The sequence below is a fragment of the Magnolia sinica genome, chromosome 13, assembly GCF_029962835.1.
Source record: "Magnolia sinica isolate HGM2019 chromosome 13, MsV1, whole genome shotgun sequence".
In the NCBI taxonomy this organism is placed as follows: Eukaryota; Viridiplantae; Streptophyta; class Magnoliopsida; order Magnoliales; family Magnoliaceae; genus Magnolia; species Magnolia sinica.
In genome coordinates this window covers 23,911,307-23,934,962 of record NC_080585.1, presented here as the reverse complement: position 1 = coordinate 23,934,962, position 23,656 = coordinate 23,911,307, and the positions used below count along the sequence as shown (strand labels likewise).

Genomic DNA, 23,656 nt, shown 5'->3' with positions numbered 1-23,656 from the left:
AATACTTTGCATCTTATCATATTGTCCCCTAAAAATATCTTAGTATGTAAAATAAAAGGTCGTACACCCATGCGAGCACAGAGGGTGTCTAACACCTTCCATCTCTATAATCGATGTCCCTTACTTGAAATCTCATGTCACATATCAAGAGTCAACTTAGAAGTAAGAGAGTCTCTGAATTACACCATAATTCATACCTCAAGTGGTAGACTGAGTGAAGATACCTCGTTTCAACATTGAGGTCTTGGTATCGATTCCCTAGTGGGGGTGGTAGGCTGAGTGAAGATACCTCGTTTCAACATTGAGGTCTTGGTATCGATTCCCTAGTGAGGGTGGCTAACACTGAAGTGTGTACTGACAGTGGAGTGTGTACAAACAAGCTAACCTTAAAGAGAGAGAGAGAGAGAGAGAGAGAGAGAGAGAGAGTGTGTGTGTGTGTGTGAGTCTCTAAACTCTATGGCTTTTACAAGTTCTGCAAGTTCTAGCCGACTGCGGGATTTTAAGGTAGTTGGTTAGTGACGACTCCAATTTATCACATCATCGATCCAAATATGCTCATACACTTTAAAAAATAAAGATAAAAGCATAGACTAATTTCCAGCGTTCATAGCCCCTTACAGGACTATCCGTCTCTAGCTACCTCCTGATGGGGGTAGTACCCAATCCGTGCCTATAAGTTAAGCACGATATAGTGGCACGACTTTGTGGGGGGCCACCATTATGCATGCATCGGGTGGACCGCACTTCACGATAGCGGGGATTGAAGTCATACCATTAAAAACTTCATGCAGCTCAATGTAAATGTTGATTTGTCATCCTACCTATGGATTAGGTCACATAACCCTGGATGAAGGGAAAAATCAAATACTAGCTTCATCTAAAACTTAGGTGCCCTGGTAAGTTTTCATAGTGTTCAATCTTACTGTTTCCTATAATGTGACATACCTGACATGTTTTCATTTTTGAGCTCATCCTCTAAAAATGACAAAATGAATGAACACATGAATAAAACACATGATTGTGGTGGGGCTGCAAAGTTTTGACACTAGCTAGTTAACTAGTATTCAGTCACTGGGTGGGACATGTAATGATTTATTTATTTTATCCACTCCATCCATCCACTTTACCAGATAATTTTAGGGCTCAAGCTTAAAAATGAAGCAGATCCAGAGCCCAATGTGGCCCACACTACATGTAACGTCCTGGATTTTCGTTATTTTGGATTTCCAAAAAATCCTTGAAATTTTTTATTTCAATTAACTTATATTATTACTAATTAACCATTAACACTTGATATTAGCATATACGTGAGTGGTACCAATAAAGAACCACACCAATCTGATTAATCAACCGTATGAAAGCCAATGAATCCAGCCGATCACTTAAATACCGAGTTTAGCCACATGATTTGCTCACATAGGGTTCAAATCTAACCGACCTATCACTGACTAATCAAGACAACCGTAACTAGATATCTACCCAAAACCGAGATGAATAGGGGTCAGATCTTAATTAACAAGCCAAATTAATCCAACTACTCCTTTAGCCTAAAAATCAACGGTTAGGGCTATTAAGACCGAATCGTCATTTCTACTAATTATGAATAAATCACCCTATGAACATAGTTAATCCAAACCCTAATCATCGCACACAAGAAATCTTGATACTTAATTCATTCTTAAAATGCCTCGATTTTCCAAACAAGATCTAGACCGCTCGTTAGTGGGCTACTAAACCCGAGGCTATAGAAATATATTTGTCTTAGTGGGCTTAACGTCCATCGCGGGACATCGAGCCGAGATTGTTTTTCGAATAATTCAACTTGGACTCGCAAGACGAGTATTTGAGTTATACGAATATCTTATATGAAAAGCTGAACTTAAGTAAATTGGGTCGTCCACTCTTACGCAAAGTTGAGAATTTCGAACCGTCAGTTTACAACAAAACTTCACATGTAGAATAAGGATATTTTCCTACACATATCTGTATAGCGGCAGCCCCGATCGACCATCGAGGATCGTTGAACAGATTTTTGATCATATCCGTTAATTGGTGCATCCAAATGGCAGGCCGATCATATCCATACGTAGATCATCATTAGGGTTAACTATCCTATGGTGTGTATCAACATGTACACTATATAATGGGCCCTAGAGGTTAAAAAATCCTCTCATAGGGCTAGTATAGTAAAAACACAGCCCTTGAGGTTATTTACATCAAATCTGGTACTATATAAGGGCTTCATTTTGACACCTCATCTGTCCATACGAATTTACATTTTCTAAATGAGAGAAAGAGAGAAAGAAAAAGAGAAATAAGAAGAAGAAGAGTGGGAGTAGGAGTGGAAGTGGGAGGTTTTGGTGCTTCCTTTCATTGGTCTCCTCCAACCAAGGCCCTAACCTCTATCATTTTCCTCCACTGAATCCACCCTACTTGCGATTGGGAGGTAAGAAACAAATCCTACTTCCTAACTTAAGTTTTTCTAAAATGAATTGCATAAATCTCATGTAGTTCTTGGTGTTTATATAGGAATTTTTGATTTTTCCCAATTCCTTAACCTTAGGTGGTCAAAATCGGATATTCCTTCTTAAGGTGCGGACTATTATATATAGGTTCCCATTTATCTACCTTTGAGGGTCTCAGTTACTGATTTAATGCTTGTAGATGAATTTGTGCATGCTAATATGTTGACATTTTGATTTTTCTATAATATATGTTACTGGTTACAGATGGATGCTTACATGTTTGATAAAATGTATAGGTGATTGAATATGTTGTTTCATGAATGCCATATGCTTGATTGAATGTCCAACTGAATGTGTTGTTTTGTTGATGCCCACATGTTTGATAAAATGCCTAAGTAGATGTGTTGTTCCATTGATGCTCACATGTTCGATGAAATGCTTAAGTGATTGTGTAGTAAAACCTATGCTATAATTGTGTGATATAATGTTTAGTCCGCAACGATACTTAGGATTTCTATAATGTTGGGTCAGTTGGCTAACTGCCCGAACTAAAGGAGTGGCTCAAGTTAGGGAGGCTACCCTAGGCTTGTTTGATCGACCCGGGTTGAAACGGACGACCTACAGTAGTAAGACTACACGGGATGCTTGCACCCAATGTCAGTTGCATCGTGGTTCTCCCAAGTTAATCAAAATAGCCCACTAGTTGAGTGATCATGTACGTTCATAATGTATGACACGACTAAATGAAATCTATGATACCCCGTTCCCAATGGATGTGTTCATTCATAATTGTTAGTGCGATACGATCCACTGAGACTCATGAGCTGGGCATGGTGGTATGGGACATCGTGTCGAGCTGTCAGCCTATGCTGGGGTGACGGGCCTCCCCATAGTGACCAGTGAGCAACTAAGACTCATGAGCGGGGCATAGTGGTATGGGATACCGTGTCTGAGCTATCGGCATATGATGGAGTGACAAGCCTCCCTATAGTGACCAGTGAGCACTGATGAAAGTCATAAACCATTGTTCTAACGGCCCCTGTCAAATTACCCGGTCGATGGTTCTGTGCCAGAGTATCGTTCGAACGACCGGGGGTGAATGGAATTGGGTGGCGAGCCCTTCATTTGTATTGATTTGGTTTAATTTGATAAGCCCACACCTCTGTAACACCCCAGTCACTGTTCATTCGGGCTGTGGTCCGAGCGCGGGTTGCCATCCGGATCCATGTGTGGGATCGGCCGGGCTTCCAAAATAGTGCTCCAGTCAGTCAGGGCAGCGTGTTGTGGGTTGTTATAACCTCGGAACTAAGTAATTATACTCGGTTTGGGTGACAACCCATGCCGGGTTGATCCTCATACGTTTAGGTACCATATCGTATCTTTGAAATTATTGATTTGTGATATAAATGAGTGGTACCTAAATTTGGATAAATGGACACTGGTAAAGAGCCACTACGTGCGTCAACGAGCCACGTGATCCGGATAAGGACTCGTGATATAACGTCGGTATCTTAGCTTCGCCAATATGCTGGATGAATTGAACTTAATAATTATTCAGCTAATATGATCATTCATTGTATTGCATTAGCTTAGAATGTGGCGAATAGGCGTGGTTGTCGAGTGATAAGGAAGTGTTGTCATTTGCAAAACAGGTGGTCGAAGTTGCGTGTAAGGGGGTGTTGTCTGGAAAGAACATGCATCATGTCGTATCTTTATATGCACATTTAACAAGCGTATTTAGAAAATGTTTGATTTCTTGTTTTATCATTACCTGCGTTGATTGTGTCGATAGCATGTGTAACTCAGAACTAATGGAACCACTGAGTTAGCTACTCACTCCCACCTGGGACGGTGTTTTAAAATACCAATCGGGTATATCATTAATGCATGTACTAGTGAAAACTCAAACAAGTAGGCTTATATCGGGTTGTGCCAACGTGGTCACGTTTTGGAGAATTGGGAGTAAACTAAAAGCTTTACACTTTAATAATCTTGGGTATGTATATTGTGGCTTGTATAATCCTATTTTGGGCGATCATCATAATTGAAATTATATCTTTAACTCTTAGCCTCATATTTCTGAATCTATTGTCGTCTCTACCTCGCTTGTGATCTACTAATTCAAATTGCGCTACTTTGATTATCTGTGTGTGAAATGAATTTGAATCTGAATAAGGACATGCATGCGTTTTCATTTGGTTAACACCTAAGAACTCAGGATCGGAGTCTATGTACTCAGGTGCCGATTTTCGGGGCGTTACACTACAGGTCCACTTGAGCTTTGGATATGCTTCAATTTTGAGCTCAGCCTATAAAATTAGCTAGAAAAATAGAAGGCCCACATGGATAAACCACATACAGTCACGGCAGGCTCAACAGAGTTTACCCGGAGTGATAAAACCAGTACAAGACATATTGAATAACTCATTAAAAATCGAATTTCCAATCCCCATCCCTTTGAGGATATTAATTAAATAACCCTTAACTATGACATAATAAAGGTGTTTGTGCCAGTTTTTTAATACATATCGTTTTTAATCTCCTAAGCACTTTTTGGATTTTTTCAGACAAAAATACCCCTCTATTAGATGTTTGCTTGTATGGTGTTAGCTTGTCATGGAAGTCAAGAGGCCTTTTGAAAATGGGGTGTGGGACCCACTAAATCAATGATTGGGCCACCGCGTAGCTGATCTGATTTGTTTGCTTTAATCAGATAGTCGTGAACCTATGGTAGAGTTATTAAAAAATAATAGAATTGTTTGTGGTCCACGCATTCATTGATGTTATGAGTTAATTCTGAACGATTTTCATCCGGTGTGGTCCACCCGTGATGAGTTTTGCCCTTAAACTTAGGGGAGATGGCGTGAAATTAAAAATTCTTCCATATGGACGGCTTGGATTTGCTATGAGACGATCCAATGAGACCCACACAAGATATGGGATTTGGTTTGATAGGTGGGTCCCATGAGCAAGAGGTCATTTAGTCATTTCTTTCTCTTTCTTATTCTTCTTCTTTTTTGTTTCATAGGAGGGGACCCTTTTGGCCGTTGGGACCGTTGTCACCTCCATTGCACCACTCCAACAAGCTTACAACGTGCATTCGGCGTCATTCAATCTGTTATGGCGAGTTTTTTATTGTTATTTTTTTAAAAAGATTTTTTACTACACTCTCCAGCATAAAAGCTATGATTGTCAAAGGTAGGTTTGGATTAAGATAACAGTGACTTATGTACATTGTTTTTTTAATGTGTATCAATGATGAGAATTTGTGAAAGGGAGGATGGTGTGGTGGTTATCTTTATAATTTTTTTATTTGGTATAACTTGTGGGAGTTTGTGAAGGGGAATAATTTTATAGTGGAATAATGTTATAATTAATGAAATTTAAAATGAAATGATTCTATAATTGATCATAAATGCTAAAACTGGTGAATGTTGTAATATATAAATGTTGCAACGGAAGAATGTTGAAATGGATAAACGGTCATAATTGTCATAACGAGAGAATTATGATCATTGTCATCAAATCCACAATCATTAATGAAATATGAGCCTACTTTGGGACAATCAAATGATGTTCAAATGAGATGACTTTAAAGCCATTTAAAAGTTCATCAAAATATATTTCCCGCGAGTATAAAATCGCCCAAATTGAACATGTAATGAGGGAGTTATAACCATTTTGTCGGATTGGCGATCCATGGTGCAGATCGACAATCCATAGTCCTTGATGAACTTTAGGCTCACTTTTAGGTAGTTAAATGGTGTCCAAATGAGATTATTCAAAAACATCTGAAAGTTCATTGAATTATCTTCCCAACGAGTACAAGATCACCTAAACTAAACATCTAATGAGGGAGTCATTGAAAGTGCCCTGGTTTGTCAATTAGCGTGAGTGTTGAGTCCACTAGACAGAGAAGCTCCATAGGAAGATCAATCACTCGTTTGCCTCAACCAAATGTGGGCCCAAACTCACCACAGGTAAATCTAAGCCTCACATCCCATGTCCCAAATCACCAGGTAATTAAAACCCTAAAAACTGATTAGAATAACATAGGGTTTTTGAGTTAGAAAACTTTTTTCAAAATTTAGCAAATCTCTAAGTTTTCTACCTCTGTCGATTTATCGATAGACTGATCGATATAATCGATAAATGATGTTGATGTCCTCGGAACTCACTCGATATTATCGAATGAGGGCATGTGTTGTCCAGCAACCGCATATACTTCTGGACGGAATTATCGATATATCGCTAGCAGTATCGTTATCATTGAAACTTGAATATCGAGTCTATCGAAGTTGACTCGATAAAATCGATAGCAGAGCTTTTGTGTCCCTGTTTTTCTAAAGAAAATCATGAAGTCCTTCGATATATCGAAGTACTCCTCGATGTCCTCGGAATTCAAAAACCGATGATATCGGAAGACCTTCATTGTTATTGATCTTGAACATAGTTTACCAGTAATATTTTCAGGTGGTTTTTATATAGGATCGAGGAACACTTGATAGAATCGATATTCAAATATTGATGATATCGAGGCCTAGTCGATTGCATCGAGAATAGACATAAACTGTCCAGCAAGCTTAACTGAATAATCCTTTTGATTTATCGATGCATCGACACGACTATCGATATCATTGACATTCAAATTCCGATGAAATCAAGTGTACCTCGATCATATCTTTGACCTGAAATATTTCTAAGGCATGTCTCTCTCATTTTCAAATGTCGAGGAATCGATCCTCGTGTCGATGAAATCGGAGTTCGAAATCCAATAACAACGACACATGTTTCGATTCCCTCGACCAATTGGCAAAATGTTTCAAAAGCATATGACATATGAGTTTGTGTCATCAAGCGGCCAGTTGATACAATCAATAGTATACGCTCGATGATATCGACCCTACTCGATGATATCGAACTCTGTTATAAATGTGACAGTTTTATATCCGTTGGAACTTTTTGTCTATATATAGAGAACTTGTCTTTAGTTGCTGGTAGAGAAAGAAGAGAGTGCTTTTGAGTGTTTAACCTTATATCATACACCCAAAGCCCTTTCTCCCATGGAAGTTCATCCTCCAATCTACCCTCATCTTTGACATTCAATAGAGTGGACTGGAGAATGAACTTTCACATTCAAGGATCCTCCAGCTACTATCTAAATGGAAAATCATTGAGCTGGGATGCCTTGAATGCATGAATGATTGGAATCGCTCTATCTCCCTTATAGGAAAACATTTAGGAGAGTAGGATTTCATTAGAACCTTAACTCAACCCGTCGTCATGCATTGGTAGATATTCTGAGTTGCGGTTTAAGGAAGTAGAAGACTCTTCATCAACAAAGGAGGAGATCTTCGACAACGAGCTAAAAGGGACTCATCCGCTTATCTGTAAGTTATTAGAGTCCAGACGACCCTTGTGATCATTCCTTTGTAGGATTAGGTCTAAGGTATTTCTCACTCTTTGTAAGTCCTCTAGGAGGCCTCGGCGGGAGTGTACGTGGTGGGTGCGTTATGTTGACCCTTGCTCTGTGGAGAGCATAAATAGTTAGGGTCTTGTGGAAGATCCTCGACCAGTGTGCTTAAAAGTGGGTGCGTTGTGTTGACCCTTGCTCATGAGAGCATAAACAATGAGGTTCCTTGTATGGATCCTTGGCCAGTGTACCTAAAATTGGGTGTTATGTGTTGACCCCTGCTCGTAGGAGCATAAACAGTCAGCCTAGGTGTAAGTTGTAATGGTTAAAGGTGAACCTGATTTAAAACCTTGGGTTTGAGGTGAACTGTGTGAAACCTCCTTAGTGAAATCCGGCACACTCAAAGGTTGAGTGCGTCTGCCGAGAGTGACAAGTAGTCGAACCACTATAAAAATGACTGTGTTTGAGATTGCTATTGTCTTATATTTGCTCATGTGATTTCCTTAAATACTTTCATATCTGATTATCTGAGATCACACTTCACACACACGCACAGTCATATCCATCATAAACTAACTTGCATATTATTCATCTCTCAAATAGTTTGTGATTTGATCCTCTACCAGGCTTAAAAGTCAGTAGAGTTACTTTTAAGTAATCCTAATATATGCTAGTTGGATTACAGTGATAAGATTTTAATGGTTATAAAATTATTAAAAAGTCATATTCACCCTCCTCTAAGACATATTGACATATTCCTACTTCAACTAAAGCGGTCTTTACCGCAATTTCAGTCATGACCATTTTCATTTAATCGGCAATCCACGTTAACTATCGGCGATCTATGAATAATATCAACAACCCTCACTGAATATTGACGATTCTTACTGAATATCGACAATCTACAATTAATATTGACAATCCTCACAGAATATCGACGATCTATAGTGAATATCAACTATCCACAGTTAATATTGATGATCCTCACCGAATACCGGTGATTCACAGTGATTATTAGCGATCCACTATGAATATCAATAATCCATCATACAATATTTATCCATTACAACATTCTTCCATCTCAACATTCATCCATTACAATATTCATCCACTGCAACATTCATCTATTACAACATTCTTCCAAATCGACATTTATCACATTCATCAATTACACCATTATTCCATTACAAAACTCATCACTTTTACAAGCTCCCACCATTTATACATAAAAAACTATTATAAAGCGAATAACACACCCTCATCTACTTCACAAATGTATACCATTAATGCTAAATAAGAAAAAAAAACAATAAACGAAAGCCAAAAGCTATTATTATCCTAATTTAAACTTACATTTGCCAATAATAGTTTATACGTCGGATGGTATGGCCATAAATCTTTTTTTTTAAAAACTTAGAAGCTTTCTATAACAGAGGGAATGACGCCGGATGCACGTTGAAATCTTGTCGGAGGGAGTGTCACGGAGGTGGCAACTATCGTAACGGACAAAATGGTCCCCTCCCGTGAAAAAACGAAGAAGAAAGTGATAGAAAATGCTAAATGGCCTTCCCGTGTAAGGGATTCACCTATTGAACCCATCTCACATCTTGTGGGGGGGCTCATTGGACTGTCTTATAGAAAATCCAAGTCGTCCATATGAAATGGATTTTAATTTCATGCAATCTTCCAAAGTTTGAGGATAAAACTTCTGACACATGGACCACATAAGAGAAAACAATTCAAAATAAACTCACATTTTTAACGTAGTTGTGGGCCACATATATCTCCATTTTAAAAAATGTTCATACTATAGGTTTACGATTGTCCGATTAAAGTGAACGAACTAGAATGGTTGAGGGGTGGCCCCAATCATTGATTTGACGATCCCACACCCAAATCTCAAAAGGCTTTATCGACTTTTGTAACAAGCTAATGTCATACGATGAACGGCCATCAAATGGGTATTTTCATCCGAAAAAAGTAAAAAAATGCTAAGAGGGTAAAAAAAAGATATACATTAAAAACCTGGTGTTAGTGCCTTTATTATGTCATAATTGATGCTTATTTTAATTAATGTCACATTCGTTAAGGGAGCGGCCCTTACTTCAAAGACCACCTTGATGCATGTATTATGTATCTACGTTGTCCATTTGTTTCTCCATATTATTTTAGGGCATTTTATAAAAAAGGAAAAAAATGAAGAAAATTCAATTATTGGGTGGACCATGCCATATCAAACAGTGATGATTAATCATTAATGGGCCATGATTTTTTATTTTTTATTTTTTTAATAACAAGTTGATATTTGTTTTTCTCTTCATCCGGGGCTTACGTGACCTTATCTATGGATTGAATGACAGATAAACCTATGGAAACATTCAGGTGTGCCTAAAGAAGTTTTTAATGGTAGGGTGTTCAATGACCACCGTTTCTTATGGTATGGTCCACCTAATAATTGGATATGCTTCAATTTTGGGGTAATGCCATAAAATGATTTGTAAAAATGAATGAATGACATGGATACAACATGCATACATCACGGTGAGCCTCACAATAGGGGCTGCACCATCTGGCTGAGTCCCAAGCATCACTTAATGGGCTCTCTCAATCCATAACTCAAGTAGGCCACACAGGAGGAAAAAATGGACAGAGAAATGCCTAAGGTTGAAACCTGCTTAGGTCCACCATGACGGTTACATGCAATCCATACCAATTATATCGTCATCCCTAGTGGATGAATGGAAAATACAAAAAAGTAATCTCAAACTTCTATGACCCTGCAAATGTTTCGGGGTGTAAGTTCAATCTTCACTAATTTTTTTTTTCTAGATCCTACTTGAGTTATGAATTTATCTCGTTTTTTAACCTGTGCCCTAACATGATTGGGAAAAATGGATGAGCAAGTGGATTTCTCACAAACATGATGGCCATTTATGAGTGGATTTGGTCCAAACCAATACTTTGTCCATGCCTTTTGTCATTGAATTTTAGGGCATGATAGAAACATAAAGCATATCTAAATCTCAGATAGGCCACACCATGTGACCAGATGGCTCCAAACAAGTTTTTAATAATAAATCACCACTTATGCCTTCAAATGATAAGGCAAAACGGATGGATAACATCAACATACAGTACATATACATCAATGTACCCCCACGGGCTGTGGTGAGCGGATTAGGTTCGCACGACTTCACACAAGACGGTTCGGCCCTTGCCGTGTGCTATCTCGATGTATGTATTGTGTATCTACGCTGTCCATACGATTTCCCAGATCGGTTTAGTGCATTAGCTTAAAATGAAATAGATCCAAATGTCAGGTGGACCATATTAAAACAAACAATGGTGATTGAATATCACTCCGTTAAAAACTTCGTAATTTTTTATTTTCCAATCGATCTTGATAAGGTCACAAAAACATAGAGGAATGGGAAAAACAAATATGATCTTGATCCAAAACTTATGTGGGCTCCAAAAAGTTTTTAATGGCCAATCACCACTGTTTTCGATGGTATCCTATGGTATGGTACACCTCTGATTTGGATCTACTTAATTTTTAGGATCGTCTCTAAACAGATCTTTCAAAACGGATGAACGGCTTGGATATACAGTAAATACATTAAGGTAGGCCCCACGGTAAGATCGCACCCGCACGTTATCCGCTCCCGGTGCGGTGCCGCGTGCAATCCGCGTCCGTTTAAGGTAGGCCCCACGGTAAGATCGCACCGTCTCGAGAGACGCGGATTTCCTGCCTGCGAAAAGATGCAAGGTGGCGTCCGCTTGTGATGTTTACGAGAAATCCAACCTGCCCATCCATCTCTCGAGATCATTTTAGGAGATTTGAAAAACAAGGTGAGAGTGTCCAAAAATCAAGTGGGCCATACGATATGAAACAGTGGTAAAGGATTGCTTACCGTTGAAACCTTCTTAGGCTCCATCTTGATGTTTGTACGCTATCCAATCCGTTTATAAGGTAATTTTCACTGATTTTAAGTGAAAACACTAAAAACTTAGACCAATCCAAAACTTTTGCGACCATATAAATGTTTCAATGGTGGACACTAAATACTCACTGTTTCCTATCGTGTGGCCCATTTGAGTCTTGGATTCATCTTAGTTTTGACATAAAGTTCTAAAATGATCTCAAAAAACGGATGGACGGGTTGAATTTCTCAAAAACATCAAAGTGGCTCGCACACCCAGAATCCGTGCGTAGGAACTTCCTGCAAAACGCTTTACCAGGAAATCCGCGTCCGTGAGCGCGAGTACGTCCACGGGCTTATTAAATACACGCAGATTACCTGGAGACCTGGATATCCTGGTGATCCGATATATTTGTTTTATCCACGCCGTACATACGTTTTTACAGCTCATTTTAGGCATGATAAAAAAAAACGAGGCAGATGCAAATCTAAAACAGACCACACTATAGAAAAAAGCCAGGATTAAAACCTTACCGTTGAAAGTTTCTTGAGGGCCACAGAAGTTTTGGATAAAACGGATATTTGTGTTTTCTCTTCATCCATAAGCATATGGGACGTTACGAACAGATTGGATGAAGAAAAAACATCATCGTTGGCCCTAGAAATATTTCGACGGTGGACATCATTATCCCCACTATTTCCTGTGGCGTGGTCCACTTGAGCTTTGGATAATTTCTAATTTTTTGCTTCTCACCGCCTAAAATTATATGGAAAACGGATGGACAGCGTGGATAAGACGCATACATCACGGTGGGCCCTACATAGTCGGGTCACCAGAGATATCCCTGGTGATAGGGTCTCCAGAAAATCCGCGCTCTCTTCAATATTCTATTTGAAGAGTAATCGCGTGCCATTTCGTTTTTCCCTCTCAAACGGAAACTCAGAAAAAAAACCCACCAAGCTCTCTTCCATCGGACACCTTTCTCTGTCTCTCTCGCTCGTTCGGTCGTTCGGGCTTCCATTCCAGCTTTCTTGAATGATCTGATACATCTCAGGCAAATGCATTCCTTCAATCTCTGTTGGCATTTTCGTAATTTTCGTTGCGTCTCTCTGCCGTAGATCTCGTGCTAAATGCATGATCTGATTGTCTTTTAAAATAAAAATATACAAGATCTCATTAGGGTTAGATTTTTTTTAAATTTTTTAAAGTTTTTTATAAATATATTTTTTTATTGTTTTACTTCTCATTTTATTTCTGTATGAATCATTTCTGGTGTAGAAATTATTTGAATTCATGAACTAGTAATCACATATGATCTGTTCTGTGAATGTGCATGAGATATGACGATGATTTCAAGATTAGAAATAGGGTGGGGCATTCTGTCTCAGGCTGTCAATGCCTGAGTGGGCCACCGCATGCCTGAGTTGATGTCTGAATTTTACGGCCCGGATAAATGCTCTGGGCTCTAGGTTAGATTTGGTAACTGTTCAGTTTATGCCCTGGCCCATCAGGCCTAAATTTTAGGCCGATCGGCCCGGTCTTGGCCTGAATTTATGCCCGCGAGCTCATGGTTACCAGGCCAATTGTCTTACTGGGTCTTTATCCTCGAATTCCATTTTAAAACTCTAGTGAGGTAGTTTCAGGTCTGATCAGGTCAGTCAAGCCGACTTGATTACAATTAAGTGGGTCAGGGCTTCGGTTTGATGAATTTTAAGTGGGTTGGGTCAGGCTACAGGGTAATGGGTTGCGGGATGGGGTTCGGTTTTAGTTCTTGATCTGTTTGCTAGATGGGTCAGGCTCGGGTCTGACCCTAACCCAACCTGAACCCGGCCCATTGCTACCCCTAATCAAGTGGTGGTCACCAAGGGTAAAATAGTTAATCATTATGCAAGTGTTTTTCGGTTGTGCATATGCATTTTGCCTTAGCAATTTGTACAAGGTGTGTTTACGACGTACCCATCGTCGGATTTTATGATTTTTATTCTTAGTTTTGCACTTCAGTGTTTAAATGGATACATGGGCAATATTTTCGAAAAAATGATGCACTGTTACTTTTTTATTGCAAGAATTGATTGCTTGTTTTTCACTATTGCTTGTGTGTATGTTTTGATGATTTTATAATCTGACAATTTTATAATGGTACTGAAGGTCAATGGATGACATGGGCACCAAGGATAGCCAAGTTTTACCCCAATCATGTCGAAGGTCAGGCAATCTTGAAGAGGGAAGTAATGTTCAAGAAGTAGTACATGAAGTACTGGTTAAGACAGGTGAGAAATTAGATGAAGAACCAAAACTTGGAATGGAGTTCAATTCTGAAGAGAATGCATATGAGTTTTACAATAAATATGCTGGGAAGATAGGGTTTAGTGTTCGAAAATCATCATGTATAAAATCAAATGATGGTATCGTCACTAAGAAGGTATTTTGTTGTTATAAAGAAGGTCGAAAACAGAAAGATAAACGAACGAATCGGGCAAAGTATCGCCGTCCAGATATACGAACTGGATGCTTAGCAAAAATGAGCATTAAGCTTCAAGTGAATGGCAAATACAGTGTCACTAAATTTGTTGCGGAGCATAACCATGAGGTTATTTCACCATCAGAGGTTCACATGTTAAGGTCACAACGAGCTTTAATTAATGCTCAAAAAGCTAGAGCAGATATGGCAGATAACTCAGGCATTGAATTTATGAGTAGACAAGTTGGAGGTCAAGAGAATTTGGGATCCATACCCGTTGATTACAAAAATTACTTACGTAAGAAGCGAATGAAAGCAATGGAAAAGGGAGATGTAGGAGCTATTTTAGAGTATTTTACAAAAATGCAAGTCAAGAATCCATCCTTCTTTTATGCAATGCAAGTAGATGAAGATGATCAAATCACCAATATTTTTTGGGCGGATCCGAAATCGATTATGGATTATAGTTACTTTGGGGATGTGGTTTGCTTCGATACTACATACAGAATAAACAGTTATGATCGTCCATTTGCCCCATTTATTGGGGTAAATCATCATAAACAAACAGTCATATTTGGTGCAGCATTCTTGTATGATGAAACAACTGAATCATTTAAGTGGTTGTTTGAAACTTTCTTAAATGCAATGTCTGAAAAACAACCAAGGACAATCGTAACAGACCGGATTGCTGAAATGAGCAATGCAATAGCTTCTGTGATGCCGGGAACACATCATCGCCCATGTATCTGGCATATATATCAAAATACTGCAAAGCACCTTAGTCATGTATTTCAGAGTTCAAAAGGTTTCAAATATGATTTCAGCAAGTGTCTGTATGATTGCGAAGAAGAGGAAGAATTTATAACTGTATGGAATGATATGCTCGAGAAATATGATCTAACACAAAATACATGGCTACAAGATTTGTTTAAAGAAAGGAAAAAATGGGCTTTGGTTTATGACAAAAATATATTTTGTGCTGACATGAAGAATACACAACGGAGGGAGAACATGAATCATGTTTTGAAGAAATATTTAAGCTCTAAATACAATCTTTTGTGTTTCTTCACGCATTATGAACGGATAGTGGCTGAACGACGATATCGAGAATTAGAAGCCGATTTCAGAATGAGACAAAGTGCCCCGATATTGTTTGTTGATGTGAAGATGCTGATGGAAGCAGCAAAAGCATACACTCCGGAAGTATTTGAAATATTTCAAAATGAGTACAAAGAAACTCTTAATCATGCAATTCATAAAGGTGGTGAATTTGGCACAGTGTTAGAGTTTCAAGTTATTTTCAATGACAAAGATGAAGGCCGTCTTGTTAAATTTGACATATCGAACAATACAGTCACATGTAGTTGTAAGAAATTCGAGTTCGTAGGGATACTATGTAGCCATGCACTAAAAGTTCTAGATTACTATAATATAAAGACGCTTCCTCTCCATTATATTTTGAAGAGATGGCAAAGAGATGCAAAGGTTGGTACTGAGAAAGACAATCTTGGGTTTACAATACAAGATGACCTTAAGCTTTCTTCATCGAACCGTTATAGCTATTTGTATCGCAAGTTTGTTAAAATTGCTTCAATGGCTGCAGAATATGAAGAGGCATTTAATTTTGCTGATAGATATTCAGACAAATTTCATGATGAATTGACAAAATGTATAAAAGGGATCAAGGAACTTCCCATGATGGCATCTCAAACTAATGATGAAAGTGTAGATACTGAAAGTATGCACGATCAGTCGACTGACAATGAAGTTAATTCTGTTGATAGTCTCAGCTCTCAAACAGTAAGTGGGATTAAAATGAAGCCTAGAGTTGGAGGTGGTCGTCGTACATTCAAAAATCCACTAGATAAAGGAAGAAAGAAAAAATCTCGAACTGAATTTATTCAGCCACAAACAAATCAAGAGGGAAATGATTCAGCCCAAGCACCGAATATCATTCACCTTCCTTCATTTCAGCCTTCACATTATCCAATTGCATTCTCCCCATTGAGCCAGGTCAATCAGGTATCGTTGAGATTTTATTTACCAAACTTGTTATATTATATATTATTAAACTTGTCATATCATATATTATCCATGTTACAGCTTTTTATAATTTATTTTTCTATACCAGGGTTCACATGTTACTATGATGAGTCCTTTTGGATTATCAAGTGGAGCCCATGTAGGACTTGGTCATCATTTGGTAATGGGCTACACTCCTGGCCACAGTGGATCTATCAATGCACCATTGGCTCATTGTGGGTATCATCATCCTAATATTAACATATACCAACAAAAGTCCTTGAGCATCAGATCTCATGTAAGATTGAGATTTTTATTTACTAAAGTATATCATATGTTGTGCTGATAACACGTGCTCATCAACTGTGATTCTGTTACTATGTTTTCTCTTTACTAGGGCGGATTTGTTGCTAGAGGGAGTCATTTCATAATACCTGATGGAAGCCATATAGGACTTGATCATCATATGGTGATGGGTTGCATTGCTGGCCCCAGTGGATCCTTGAATGCACCATCTGCCCCTTGTGGGTACCAACCAAACATCAACTTGTGCCAACAAAATTCTTCGGGTATTCCTCAATTACCCCAGTTACGGCAAGAATCATCTGAAGGGAGCGTCATGTTTAGCCAAGTAAATGACATTTCTTGATAATTACTCGAAGCTTTATTGAATAAAAATTTTAAATTTAGATCCTATGAGAAATATTATGCATTTAAAGGTGAAATTCCACATGCAGTCATCATCATCACCATCTGATGAAAATCAGTCTGAGGTTTGAGGATCAGCGCCTGCCTGAGGTATTCTTTCTTTTTCTTTTTTATGTGTGTATTTTCAGGTCCCTTGGTTCTCAAGGTGAAAGAAATATTTTCTAACTTTATGAGAAATCTTATGCATTTGAAAGTGAAATTCCACATGCAGTCATCATCATCACCATCCAGTGAAAATTAGTCAGTGAGGTTTGAGGACCAGCGCCTCCTTGAGGTATGAATCAATATAGCAACATATGGATGCTATTTTTTTTTTTCTTGGCACATAACCTGACAAATATTTTGACTAATGTGTATGGCTTTGTATTTTGTTCAGCATTCCAGTAATTAGATATTGAGTTTTTCTTTACTCTTTTGAGAGTGTGTTGTGGAATACCTCTAATGGCATGGTTCTAATGTTAGTTATTCTTTTTTCTTTTTATGTGTGTGTATTTTCAGGGTCCCTCAGCTCTCAAGGTGAAAAACATGTTGTTGATAGATTGGTTTCCAGAGTTTCATGTTTTCTATCTGTTTTGTGCCCATTGACTGTTGATATATTTTTTTTTTTGTTTTTTCTTTAACATTTTCAAGCTCCCTCAGTTCTTTCATGATTGATTAGTTACAGGCTGTGATGTAAAGGAGTGATCAAGGAATATGGATGTTATGCAAAAAACTCTCTGTATATAACTGATGTTTTCTGGGTGTTTTCCACCCATTGCTGCATGCATCTTCAATTACCTTAAAAAAACTTGTCTGACTGTTTTGATTTCAGTATTTTAGAGTACCATTAGTCATATATTTTGGATTCTACAACTGGCTCCATTGCCACATGCAACTCCAATTATCTTTCTTTTAGCTGTTGATTGTTTTATTTTGACTTTTTTTTTAAAGTGCTTTTGAATCATATACTTTGGGACCTACTGTTGATGGGCCTTATGCGAAAATTCAAATGATAGCAGCCATTGATTGGCACGCTTCCTCTCGCTGAATGTTGACCACAATGGACTTGTTGTAACCACCTGATCATAGTCCCCAAATACTGCCCAATAGGTGGTTAAGATGATAGGAGTGGTGTGACTTCTGAGCCAACAATGGTAGGTTCCAACAAATGAAAGGTCCAGGTCTCATACATAGGTGCCCTGTATAGGGAGGTTTTTGATAACTAAACATATCAACATTTAGCATGGGGCTCTACTGATGAATTATGATATACCAAGTGAAAGAGGACTTGCAAGGGTCAGTCACAGCAGCCCTGTTACAGGGCTTCATAACCACAATTAACTCTCCCGTTGAAAAGGAGTTTCATGATGTTGCAAGAAATTTGGTGCAACAAAACACACCCTAACATAGTGATCTTTCTGTTTTCACATCTAACTCAGATGCGCCGTGCATGTCAATGTGGCACATGTGCAGAATTGGCAATGTTCATAGGGTGGTCCTAATGCTGAATGTTCCTTAGCCCAAAAATATGGATGGTCCATTCATCAGGTGGGTGACGTGTAGGAGAAATTATAACCAACAATCTCCATTCAACACACATTTGCTGCTGCCTGATGAGTGGGTTGGCGTGATTTAAGAGTAGGACATGTTTGCCAAGTGGACCATCTGATGAACATCCAGAATCCTGTATAAATGAGCCACATTGGCTTGTGCATGCAGTTGTGTCCATCTCTTGAATGTAGGGTATAAGGCCTCTTCACAGGAGAACAATCTATCCTGCATTGTTGTCATCATCATTGCTGCCGTTGCAGTCTTTTCTATATTTCCTGCAACTGCAACATTGCTTTGTAATCTCTTCTTAATTTTCCAAGATGGATTGTCTAGGAGACGATGTTGAGAAACTGCACTTGATAAAACTAGCTAGTTTGATTGAGGTCTCCGCAAAGAAAGGAGCCTCATTTTTAGTTTGGAAGTGCTTACTCAGTTTTAGTCTATATCAGGAAATCTAATTGCTGTCATTCAACAAAAATGGGAACATAAGCTTACAAATTGATCCATGGAAACATACTCGAATTTGCATTTCCCTATTAGTAACTAACAACTGTGGCCTTTTCCTTGTCTACACCTTCAAATTCTTCCCTGTTCAGAATTATAAAGTGTAATCTATCCCTGCCAAAATGGATGCAGATTAAAATATATTTAAAAAAAGAAAGAAAGAGAGAAAAAAAAGAAACTGAATAGCCATCACTTGCATGTTATTCACAGAACCTGTTATAGATGGAAAAGTAGAGGAATCAATTAGCTTAGGTAACATGACATCATAACAAATCATGTCATTAACTCACATGTCAATGGCTTCAATTAAAACCTGCAAAACAAAGGAAATGAGACAGAATTAGGGCTGTTCACGAGTCGAGCTAGCTCAAAAAACTTGCTCGACTTGGCTCGAGTCAGCTCAGATTGACTCGGCTTGAATGGCCGATTCGAGCCGAGCCAAGCTAATTATTTAAAGCTCGAGTTGAGTTCAAGCCGAGTTCGACCAGGGGGCATTTCAACTCGAAGCTCGAACTCGAGCTCGATTAATAAATATATTAAATATTAAATATTTTATATATATATATATATATTAAGTTTTAACTTAAAAAAAAAAAAAAAAAAAAAAAAAAAAACCCTAGAGTCTCTACCCGACCACATGCACCCCCTTTCCCTTTCTTCTCTTTCTCTACCCGCTGCCAGCTGCACACCCGCCCGGACCACCACCACCAGTTTTCATTTCAGTTCCACAATTGTATGATTTCAATCTCTTGAGATCTACTTCTTGGGTGAGAAACCCAAGAAATTCGAGATGGGTTCTTCTTAGATTTGTTAAAGCTTCAAGGAAATCCAATGATCTGATTGGCTAGAGCTCTTTACTTGGATTTCTGATGTCTACTCTGTTTCTTTTTAAGTACTTGGATTTCTACTGGTGGAAGAAGATCAAGAACAGATCGGTTCTTATAGGTTTCCTCATCCGATTTGAAGCTTTGTTTGATTTTTTTTCATCGGGTTTTGCTTTGATTTTCTTAAGATTTTTGAATTTTTCATCAATAGAGGAGGATCAAGAACAGAATCCATTACTCTCTCACCCAACAAGCTCAAGCTCGACTCAAGGTAAACTTGACTCGACTTGAACCACTAGCTCGACTCGAACTCGACTTGACAGCTTTGGCAAACAGGCCAAGCTTCAATGTTGAACTCGAGGCCGAGCTCGAGCTCGAACTCGAGTACATAATGGACAAGCCGAGCCGAGCTTGGCCCACCTCGACTCGACTCGGCTCGATGCCCACCTCTAGACAGAATAAGCATAAGATTCAGCAAGAGACCCAAACTATTATAGTGAATTGAGAAATTAAGATTTAATTTCCTCATGATCATAAGAGAGAAGAACATACTGTTGATGGTGTTGCTATAACCCTCCTGGCAAATTCCGCTGGTGAATACCCCCAAGTCATGTTTTTTTTTTCCCCCTATCACTGAAAGAAATGACACTATCATTATATTCCATCGCAAGGGGCTAAAGCATTTCTACCAAACACCAATGTCCATGTAACAAGCATTTTTATGTGGACTGTCTTGATAAGCGAAAATGATTATGTATGAGTGATTGTAGTTTACATAAATTATGTATGAGTAATTGTAGTTTACATAAATTATGGTTTCATCTCATTTAAAGTAACACTAATTATGTATGAGTGATTGTGGTTTACACAAATTATGGGCTATCAAAATTATTTTTAATCTTTACCAAAGTCCTAATACATAATTATTGTTAACTAATATGAGATGAACTTATTTTTTGTGAAGACCTAAGAGTGCCTTAGTATTTTTAAAATTAAGGGGGAAAAAAAAAGAATAACTGAGGCCATCATCTGTCAAGAAGTGATGGTCTTGAATAATCCCAACTACTGAATACTTGGATGATTCATATAACCTATCTGCACTGTCCATCAAATCTACTCGTTTCTTGATAAGCTGCCTGGAGAAAATCATACTGATTTAATGATTCAAACCAAAAGGTCAGTGGCATTCAAAAATGGATGGACAAGATTGTTTGCAGAAAATAGGTCCGGTGATGGATGTTTTGGACCATAGATTCTGTGGTTTTTTGCTTGATGTTGGAGGAAGAGCGGACAGAACCTACCCAAGGATGGTTGAAATAAGTGATGCGGATATGAATGAGTCCAAATGCAACTAGTTGCATGGAAAGGTTTCCATTCGGGGGCTGAGGCTGATGGATGATACACAGTCACTTAGAAATTCCACACCAGGCATAGAGATGAGTAAAAATCAAACTGTCCAGATTATGGGGACCAATTGATATGTATCATAAACCAAATATTATCTGGCCATCAGATTGGTGGACATTTATTGGACAGTTAAAATTGAAAATTATCTAATGTTTGTATTTCAACAAACAATTGTCCGCCAATCAGAGGTTAGATTGTTCAGCAAAAAAATGTTCAGCCAGATTTTGGGACTGACTTAGTCTACAGTGGGACCCACAATATAAGGGCCATGAGCTTGAGCCCCTTTTTTTGGGCCTAATTAGCAGGCTATGGCCGAATTGCAAGGCCTGATTAGTCTGCCCAAAAACTGCAAAAATTTGGGCCTGGGAAGCTTTTTTTTTTTTTTGTTTTTTGGTTTTTTTTCGCACCCACACACTCACACCTTAGTGGGATTTCACCACCTATGAGTACTTGAACCCTTGACCTGGTGTTGAAACTCTTGTTAGTCTACCACCTGGGAAAGAGTACGGACCCCTTGAGCCCAGGAAGCTAGATGAGGCCCACTGTCTTTTATGTCAGTGATAAATCAACATGGGCTCAAAAGTGAGGTAGATGTAAAACTGAAGTGGCCCACATAGAAGGAAATAGTAGGAAGGAAATGCCACCATTGAAACCTTCCCGGGGTCTACTGGTATTTGTATGCATCCAAACCGTTCTTAAGATCATTCAAACTGTTCTTAATGTCATTCTCACCGAGTTGAACTGAAAACAACGTAATAGAATCATTCAATACCCACTGTTTTTTGCCGTGTGGCCCATTTGAGCTTTTGATATGCCTCATCTTTGATTCATGCCCTAATATTATCGGAAAAAACTTATGGATGGGGTGGATTTCTCAAAAACTTTAAAGTGGGCTCAAAATTATTTGAACGGTGGATTTTCAATATTCACTGTTTCCTACTGTATGATCCACTTTAGTTTTTGGATTTACTTCATTTTTGGTCCCACATATTAAAATGATCTTGAAAAACTGGTGGATGAAGTGAATTTATCACAAATATCAAGACCGTAGCCCCCAATCTTGTGAACGGTGTGCTTTGATGCATTTGACTAACGTAAGCAGATCGCCTCCTGCCTCGTCTCCACCATAATCCGTCCAGCAGGACTCCGTGGAGCCCACTGTGATGCATAGGATTTATCTAAGCCGTCCATCCATTTTTCCATATCATTTTAGGACATAAAATAAAAAAACCAGTCAGATCCAAGGATCAAGTGAACCACACAGTGGGGATTGAGCTCCCACCATTAAAAACTTCTTTTGAGTGGCAGAAGTACTTCTTTTGAGTGGCAGAAGTTTGATATTTGTGTTTTCCCTTCATCCAGGTCTATATTACCTTATGAACTGGTTAGATGACAAATAAACATCACAGTGGCCTTCAGGAAGTTTTCAATGAGCTCAGTTGAGCATTGGACCTGCCTCATTTATAGATTCATACCCTAAAATGATATGAAAAAAATGGATGGACAGCGTGGATAAAACCCATGTATCACGGTGGGCCCATAAAGCCATTGCCCTGACGCGGGGGCAGGACGCAATCGGCTTCCACGACTAACAGAGACATAGACGTGCGACTTCAACGGCTGTTTTCTATCTTAAAATGACATGATGAAGCGGGTAGACGGAGTGGATTTGTTATAAATATCAGAGCGAGCTCCGAGTGTTCCAACGGTGGGTGTGAAGCGTTCGCTGTTTTCTTCCGTGTGGCCCACTTAAGCTTTGGATCTCCCTCATTTTTGTAGCATGATGGATTGGGTGGATTTCTCACAAACTTTAGGGCGGGCTCTACAAGACTACAACTGTTTGAATGGTGGGTTTTGAATTCGCTGTTTTCATACCGTATGCCCCACTTGAGTTTTGCATCTCTACCTCATTTTAGTTTTTGGGCCCACGCCTTAAAATGATCTGTAGATAAAATAATCGGTAGAAACTGGTAGACGGATACACAGTTGAGCTTTGGATCTGCCTCATTTTTTTGTCTCACTGCAAATTAATCCAGCCAAACTGATGGATGGGGTGGATTTCTCACCAGCTTTATGGTGGACTCCACAACTGTTTGAAAGTCAATACACAGTTGCTTTCATGGGTCCAGCGCAGTGTCTTTGTGACATCCACTCTGTCCATTAGTTTCACCCTGAACACAAATAGCATGTAAAATAGAAACTCAAGTGAGCCACTCTTAAGGACATGGTGGAGGATGCAAATGCCCACTATTAAGTCCGGTTGGTGCTCAACCTTAATCTAACCCAAGGTTCTTATACCCCAACCCTAACCCAACCCAACCCAACCCAACCCAACCTAACCTCGGGTTGCGTTGGCAAGCTCGGTCAGGTTGGTTGGGTGGATACGTGTTAATATTTT

General features: G+C 38.8%; 1 protein-coding gene and 1 long non-coding RNA gene across 10 annotated transcripts; one reads left to right on the top strand and one right to left on the bottom strand.

Moving 5' to 3' along the window:
- The first annotated feature begins 12,733 nt into the window (after positions 1–12,733).
- LOC131223266 (protein FAR1-RELATED SEQUENCE 5-like) lies at positions 12,734–17,743 on the top strand. Of its 9 annotated transcripts, XR_009160363.1 has the most exons (7): positions 12,734–12,851; positions 13,946–16,285; positions 16,395–16,583; positions 16,683–16,916; positions 17,023–17,083; positions 17,205–17,267; positions 17,492–17,743. XR_009160363.1 is itself a non-coding variant. In XM_058218613.1 (5 exons), the coding sequence occupies exons 1-4, from the start codon at positions 13,955–13,957 to the stop codon at positions 17,062–17,064; spliced, it is 2,796 nt and encodes a 931-aa protein (XP_058074596.1). In that variant the 5' UTR covers positions 13,030–13,954; the 3' UTR covers positions 17,065–17,083; positions 17,205–17,401. The 9 variants fall into 9 exon arrangements, 3 of the variants coding, with proteins under 3 accessions (XP_058074596.1, XP_058074594.1, XP_058074595.1); XR_009160362.1 differs by lacking the exon at positions 12,734–12,851 and having other exon boundaries at positions 13,030–16,285; XR_009160366.1 differs by lacking the exon at positions 12,734–12,851 and having other exon boundaries at positions 13,030–16,285; positions 17,188–17,267.
- A 168-nt stretch (positions 17,744–17,911) lies between these two features.
- LOC131224062 (uncharacterized) lies at positions 17,912–20,656 on the bottom strand. The gene is made up of 3 exons (XR_009160813.1): positions 20,404–20,656; positions 19,241–19,340; positions 17,912–19,141 (listed from the first exon to the last, which is right to left on the bottom strand). It is a non-coding gene; the product is annotated as an uncharacterized LOC131224062 (long non-coding RNA).
- Positions 20,657–23,656: the final 3,000 nt, after the last annotated feature.

Bases quoted from the DNA above. Each gene is read 5' to 3' on its own strand.
- LOC131223266 (XM_058218613.1), top strand. From the start codon at position 13,955: ATGGATGACATGGGCACCAAGGATAGCCAAGTTTTACCCCAATCATGT. The intron at 16,286-16,394 runs GTATCGTTGAGA...TTTCTATACCAG, and splicing joins CATTGAGCCAGGTCAATCAG to GGTTCACATGTTACTATGAT. The intron at 16,917-17,022 runs GTAAATGACATT...TTCCACATGCAG, and splicing joins GGAGCGTCATGTTTAGCCAA to TCATCATCATCACCATCTGA.